This window comes from Loa loa (genome assembly GCF_000183805.2).
Source record: "Loa loa unplaced genomic scaffold supercont3.447, whole genome shotgun sequence".
NCBI classification, from domain to species: domain Eukaryota; kingdom Metazoa; phylum Nematoda; class Chromadorea; order Rhabditida; family Onchocercidae; genus Loa; species Loa loa.
Window position 1 is genome coordinate 4,447 of NW_018108627.1, and position 7,749 is coordinate 12,195.

The 7,749-nt window shown below is 33.5% G+C and overlaps 2 protein-coding genes across 2 annotated transcripts in view; both read right to left on the reverse strand.

The window, feature by feature from the left end:
* The window catches only part of LOAG_18692 (HrHNF-6), a gene marked incomplete at both ends in the record, with an annotated part of 8,815 nt that extends 3,472 nt beyond the window's left edge, over nt 1-5,343 (reverse strand). Inside the window, 3 exons of the mRNA XM_020451355.1 lie at nt 3,146-3,285; nt 4,155-4,321; nt 4,657-5,343. Coding sequence (XP_020304865.1) covers nt 3,146-3,285; nt 4,155-4,321; nt 4,657-5,343 — 994 coding nt within the window. The remainder of the gene's footprint in view (nt 1-3,145; nt 3,286-4,154; nt 4,322-4,656) is intronic.
* Nucleotides 5,344-7,086: 1,743 nt separating this feature from the next.
* Nucleotides 7,087-7,749, reverse strand: part of LOAG_18693 (hypothetical protein) — a gene marked incomplete at both ends in the record, with an annotated part of 30,803 nt that continues 30,140 nt past the window's right edge. Inside the window, 2 exons of the mRNA XM_020451356.1 lie at nt 7,087-7,228; nt 7,543-7,730. Of these exons, the coding sequence (XP_020304866.1) occupies nt 7,087-7,228; nt 7,543-7,730 (330 nt within the window). The remainder of the gene's footprint in view (nt 7,229-7,542; nt 7,731-7,749) is intronic.

The window sequence follows — 7,749 nt, forward strand, 5'->3', positions numbered from 1 at the left end:
GAAATTTTAAAATAATGAAAATGATGTGAAACATAAATGCGATAAAATTTGCATAAAGTAAATTGTAATAATGTAAAAAGATTTTGTTTCACTGTTTATCTGTTACAGTATTATAAATCACTTAGAGTTTCAAACTGAATGTAATGAAATTGAATGGGAAAGTTAATATGAATAACTCAACAGGAATGAAACTAATCTGGATGTATCATCATGATTTATAACATTTCCTTATATCATAATGGGTATCCTCATTCATGGAATATATGCAGCGATTTTTGTGAAAAGTTAGAATCATATTTAATCCTACAAAAATTACTCTTTGAACTTCCAGTCTGTAATTTCGTAAAGTGATCCTTTTCCGACTCATCTAATTTCAGGCAATAAGGTTAATCCACTATTTTTACTAAATCTGCAAGTGATATCAGCACATCACTTTTCCAAAATATGACTTTGTTTCGTTTTTTTTTCTGATCAACAATTTTTCGTTCTTTTTTTGCAAAATTTCCATAAATATCTATCAAAAGGCTTGAAAAATTTATGAAATTTTGAACAAGAAAAAAGAAAGGAAAAAAGTATTAATGATAAATGAGAAACTCTAATCAGTGCTATGTGTTTTCAAAGATGCAGGTCAGTATCTGAATTTTGTACACTAAAATATATCAAAATATTTAAGATCCCTTCCTGTTTACCGGAGAACTTCCGTTTTTCCATCTCCCAAAGATGAAACGAAATAACCGTAGGCAAAGTTGTTACAAATTAAATTTTTATGAACCATTGAAAAATAAACTTAAAGCGATGCAAAAATGGACATCTGGAACGGATGATGCATTAATAATGAATGTGATATATATATATATATATATGTGCATGTGTGTGTATGTGTATGTGTATGTATGTGTGTATATGTATGTGTGCGCGTATGTATATATACATGGATGTGTAGGTCGATGCATGTTATAGGGTCTATGAGCTTATTCATATCATGCGGATAGATGGTCAAAGGAACATGGTCCAGGAGGATATTGAAAAGATTTACCGGTGACCTCAGTAGTCCAATTATCACTTAGTCTAATTACTGCAACATTATCATCATCATCTATTTAGCCTTAAACACACAGGGATTTAAAAACTATACAGTACATTTTAATAATAATTGTATAGGAAAATTTGATTACAAATGTTTAATGAGAAAAAAAAAAAATTATTCACAAAATTTCTTCATATTATTTTCCTCATTTTTTTTTCCCCTTCTTATATTTGTCATAAATAAGATTTTTATTTTCTTTACCTTTAATAGAAATTTACACAACTCATTAGCATCATTAATATTATTTGAAGGAAAAAGGAGACAGCTGAGAATTGTTGAAGCCAATAATTTTTAAAAACAAATGAATCAAAGCTTATACTCCTAAGGGGAAGTAATATTAAACAGACAACCGAATTAATCAAAATTTCACTTCAAAAATGTGAAATATATGACAAAGTATTCAAGGATGATACTACTGAGTTATACGATAGTGATGACGCTGGTAATTTTCATCTATTGTATCCTCACTATACTAATTACTAACCTTGTTTGATGGGCAAATTATTTGAGGAATAAATCATCACTAAACTACTCTTTCGATCATTAAGAGGATTACAATCGTTACGAGAATTAGAAAATTCGATCTTTGGAATATTTGTAAAATCTCAAATATTATGCTTTTTTTTTTTCTTGCGAAAAAAACAAAGCTGATTTTCGAGCAAAATAAGCGCATATTAAAAAACAATTCAATAACAAGTGAAGGTTATGAAATGAAAATTAAAATTAACAAACTATAAATTATATTCCGAAACTGATGTAAAAATAAGTCGAATAAATACTAATTTTTAAAGTTGAAATTGTAGATGAAAAATTACTATAAAAGGAGTTGTTATTACTAAATCTTAAAATTTTTTTTTTCCTTTGTTCATAAATACTTAATGGAGTTAACTATCAAATGTAACTATAGTTTACTATACTTAAATTAAGCCTTTCCAATTATTCGAAACTAGAATATTTAGATTGTTCAACAAAAATAAATAAAAAAAATCTGCTGTAGTATTACGATGGAGCTAATTTACGGTACACGAATAGTTTGTGATTGACAGATAATTGCCGGTTATTGTATCTGAAACATCTTTTCAATCTTTTCAATCAAATTATTTTTTTTTTCCCCCTTTTGTTAATGTAACAATAAAGAGCAAGTAGATGTTTGAGTATCCTTAATCAGCAATATTTGTTATAAATAATTGCCTGGTTATTAGGGAAAATTTGAATAAAATATTTTATGGTATATTTTGCATAAGATTTGTCGCATAAATTTATGTTAACAAGAAGGAAAAAAGGGAACGGAGAAGAAATAGCGAGAGGAGGGAGGCAAAGGATAAGGATGGACAAAAAGGTGGACGAAGGTCAAAAAACAGTTAGATCGCAGAGGTAAGTGGAAATCCCGCAGATGAAAGGATTGAACGAAAAACCACCATCTGTGGGTACAGTAGCAGCTGCAGCCCGCTCGTTAATCTAAACTCGTGTCACCCTTCCCATCCGGTCATATATTCACATCATTCTAGCTGTAACACACACGTAATGGTCATCATTATCTTTACCATCAAGGACATATGTCATCCACATAACCTTATTTCAGTTTCACCTCAGTATCATGTAAATCAGTTCAATTTATGATTTTCAGCTGATTAAAAAAAATAACTTTTTTTTCTGTTAAAATTTCCCGTCTTTCTTTCCTTTTCTCCTCCTAGTCCTTCCCTTCTCCTCTTATTTCTCTTTGAAAAAAGAAAAGAAAAAAAAGATCCAGAATTTGTGTTTTCAGAATACAGAGACTGATTGAGTCGTTGCATGATTTGCCAAACATTGAAACAGTAATGCTTGCTAAAAACAATAAATGAAGAAAATTATATTAATTATTTCAATTCCATATCATTACTTAAATTATGGTAATATCATACATATTCATATTACAAAATGACAAAATCCTCTTCAATATTATGTATTAATTGGATTCTAAATTAAGGCTATATTTTTTGAAAAGGAAAAAATTAACAACAATTTTGAATTATTAAATAAAAAAGGAAAAAAAAAGAAGGCTAGGAGATGAAATATTACCAGCCAAGCGTAAAGCGGACATTCGTTGGAATTCCGGTTCTTGTAACCACTTCGCCATACGTCTGAATGTTTCACGACCACTCTTAAGCTTAGACCATGGTTTTGGATTTCTCAGTAAATCCGAAAGCGTCCCCTGTGATCTAGAGGACAAAGGTTGTGTGATACATAATATCATCTAAGCTTACTTTGAAATTCCAAATTGACAGTTTCCTTTGAAATGTTTTTTTCTTCCCTTTTTTTTTTTTTTAATTTAGCCAGAAATTCACTCCATGAAGAAATACTGCCAGATTGGCGTGAAAAAAATAAATGCAAGAATGTAAAGACGAGGAATGAATATACGCATTCAACAAGAATGTAATGGTTGCCCTTCCTTCTTTTCTTGTATGCCTTGTATGAGAGTTTACAAACCGTTTAGAATTGCAAGCCGAATATGATTAGTAGCGTGGAAAAGTGTGGCCTGCCAAATTTGTGGATTCATAAAAGAGATTTCTGCGTGGGAAATCAAGGTTGCGTGCGCATTGTTTAGATTTCTGCGCACTACCTATAGGAGTTTGAAGAGTTCTTCAACGTTGCGGGTGAAGTCTAGTTTTGGGAAGGGTTTGCATGAGTGGTTTTGATCCCTAATTAAGCAGGTGGGTTGGGAAGTATGCTGTCTGCTTGGGCCTTATGAGGAGGCTAATTAAGAGGGTCCTCGTAAGTGGAGATGGGACGGAAAACGGGTTATGTTCTATGAAAGGAAGCATGCGAGTAAACTACACTTGCATGAAACAATCAGTCATATCATACTTCGCCAATATTGTTTGTACGCAAATTAAAAATAATGATTTGGCTGATAAGCTGATATCGTATAAAACTTTTGTCAAAATTTTCATATGATATCTGACATACAATAACGCCGTCATTGGAAAGTGCGCTTTAGTGAGTGACATGATAATCCTTGACGATATTCCTAAAGATTTTATTGATGCCATGAAGCAAACTTCAGACGGAAAACAATTTGATGAGAAACCTGCATAAAACACGTTGCGCAAAGATTGCTTGGGGAATTGAATATCGTTTAAGTTCAGCAGAAATCCTTTGTGCAAGATCTTTCGTATTTAGCTCATCCATATCGCTCCCGGAATCCGGTGATCCGGCATGCGATATTGTATCAGCTTGTAATGGTGAGGAACCGTTCTGGAATTTTATCAAAATAATGTTCAAAATCCGGTCCAGTAAGAAAAATATGATCATCGATGGTTGAAAACAATTTATTACTGCTGCTATAATACCAAATTTATTATTTCTATTATAATACCGATAAAATTCATGGAATCTGCACACAGTTTTATACCATCAGTGTATGTTTTTGGTTTTGATAAGCCTCCTAAAGAATAACATTTGCCCCTGTGTATAAATATTACTCTATAAATCCCTAACGTTTTCCAGAATTTGAAAATTATCATCAAATTTGGTTAATGCGTTCAAAAAAAAAAGAAAAAAAAGTGAAAAAAAGAAATTTAAAAAGGAACCCTTTTGACGGTTTCCATAGTTTCTGTATCCAAGATATCGCTTGGACCGTTAAAAGTATTGTATGAGGTTGAACTGATAAAATCCAATTTTTCCTGTTTCGGTTCCAGGACACCACTATACGATGGTACATACGGTGATTGGGAAGGCGAAAATGGTTCAGTCAATTGATGAAGCTGCTGGTGTAAGGTAACCGGTGTAGTGTATTCATTCCTACTATCACTGTTCGAATCAGCAGGTTGACCATCTTCCGTATCCGGTTCATTTTTCATATCATAGACATATTTAATGTTTACATTATATGCAAATGAACCGAAATTCAAAGAACTTGGTATGGAACTTGTTGGAGCTTGCTGGAAAAACAAGCTACTACTAGAGGGAGCCCCTGAGGCTGATTCACTTACTGCAGGACTTGCCGTGGAACGGTTAAATTTGACAGACGAATTAGTAACTGTTGAAATAGGCGGAAGTGGTTGAAGGGGTGTCAGCGTGGTGTACTGGTTGAATGCCGTTGTTGCTCCAGCGGTTTGACTATGAGGGCTACTACGGCCATGGCCCGAATAACTATCGTCGTGGATATGATTCCGGTAGTTATCCGGTTGCGGGGGTGACGAACTTGGTAACGTGGCTGATAACAACGGATCCGAGCTGTTGCTGGTCATCGGGCCTGATGATTCCAGTCCTTCCATTTGCCCAAAGTATACAATGCACTGAGATGCGGCCGCTTCGTTTCTAGGCTTTCAGCGTAAAACAAAAAGCTGTGCGACAGACACAGACATACACGCTCAAATAGACACACACAGATCCGTAGAGAGGAGGGACCCAGAGGTGTGACACTTAAGGAAATCCTTAAACTCCACCCTGAAAGAGGGAGGCTTCTTACTCCGAAGGGTAGTAGAAAGGGACAATCAGGGAGAGTTAGCTAGCTATGAGGAGCAATGGCTAGGCTTCCATACTCTTTAAGCTGTAATGTTCATGAGAGTGGAAGGAGGGAAGGGAGGTGGGTAGAGGAAACATTGTTGATCCAGAAAGGGAAGGAGAAGAACCATTTATAGATGATGTCTAGCATGCTAGCTAAATGCAGCACTCTCGGATTGCTACTGTTGTCGCGTTGCTTGCAGACTTGCCACCCACCCGTTATCCTTTCAGCCTAACACGAGGCACAGCTTGCTACCGCTGTTAAACTCTGCCACATTGCATTAATCCATGCAACAGCAGCTGTTGTTGTTACTGCTGCTGTACAATTAATTTCGGCAACCAGACAGTACCCAAGTGCAGCAGACAGTTGCAATAACATGCTTAAGACTCCCTTTTTCTATCGTATATTTTAGGTTTTACTTAGCAAGTTTAATTACGTTCCCCTTAAATTATCCCCGAATTCTATGTATGATCATTCTTCCTTCTCGATGAATTCTCGAGGATTTAACTTAGATTTTGAATAGTCTTCAAATATCCCTTTCGTTCTTTTTACCTCATTAATATTTTCCTAATCAGGCTCTATATTGCACTTTCTCTTATTCTAATGATAGTTTGTATTAAAATTTACCTTAACCTAGTTGTCCCATTATTATACAAAAGTAATTCCGACCACTTAAATACAAAATATATCGGTACCAGAGGTTACTTCTTTGTATCCAGTTGTATGTATATTTTCTTTTCCAGCAAATAAAATCATAAATTCGTAATGGAAATTCATATAATCATACGTTTCTTTCTCCTTTGTTTTCCTACAAATTAAAAAAAGAAAAAAGAAATTGATAGCTACGTATTTTATTTGATGAACATAGTCATTCATACAGAATTTGTATATGGTACACTATTTTATTTGAGCAAAAAATGAAAATACCGAAATTCAACAAAAAATGAAATTAAAAATGCATTATTTGACAACATATAACAGGTAATTAATTGCTTCCCTTTAAAGAAACAGAAGTTATACACAAGTATTTTGTCCATAGATTATTATCATAATCTTCAAAGGTTAATGATCAGATACGGGAAAAAAGGATAGAAGAGATGGATGAATAGGGGAGGAGAAATGAGAGAAGAGGGATTTAGTAAAAGGTGGTTATCAAATAGCTGTATGAAAAGGTACACCTATAATTTTATAGTTTAGTTAGATCAATAAATGTGATAAGCTGAATTAATTATAAGTACTAATAATAGTGAATACAATTTGGCGCCATTCAAAAATTCAAAATTTCAATTACGATTTGAATTTCATTCACAACAGATGGTTTATCCAAGTTGCTTGACACCAATCATTGCTAATTTAAGGTCTTTCGTCTTTTTTCCCTTTTAATGAATTTCCATTCAATACTTGCTTTAGCTTAACCACGTGTACAAAAGTGTGCTGTGAGATTTTTTTTCTTTTGAATTTCAGTTAAATCAGTCAAATTTTGAAATTAACAAATACCGATAAATTTAATCATTTAATCAAGCCTATTATTCGATGGCGTATACATATGCGCCTGAGCATGCCGTACTCTTTCCGCCATTTCCTTCTCTTCTTCACCCACAAACATCGTTTTCATGTCATACTCATCATCATCTTCATAATAATAACCTATTGGCCTAAAATAATATTAGGAATAAATAAAAGAATACCTTCGTTACTAGATATCAATATTGTCTGCAAATGGAATCACTATGCGGATGAGGAAGATAGTTTAAAAATCAACAAGAAAGCCAAGATGATAGAGTTAGTGGCAAATTATCGCATATGTTACAAACATTATTGGCAAATTATCGCATATGTTACAAACATTATTGGAACGAAGTGTATGTTATACTAGTTGGATTACTGAATAATGATTAATGTAATTCGAAAACTTAAAACTTAATACAAAAATAAAGGAAAAAATTCTTATTTTTCTACCCAAACCAACCTTGGTTGTTCACTTGGAACCCGCCCATATAGGAAATTAGTATGAGTATTTTCTTCAACCGGACATTTTTCCGGTTGCGATGATTCTTCAACTCGATTAAATCGGTATGATATCATCCAAATGATAATAACGATGATAACAAGAATGGTTACCACACCACCAATACCAGCTGTGATAAGAGCTACTTTCTGTGTTCGGGCTTGGAAG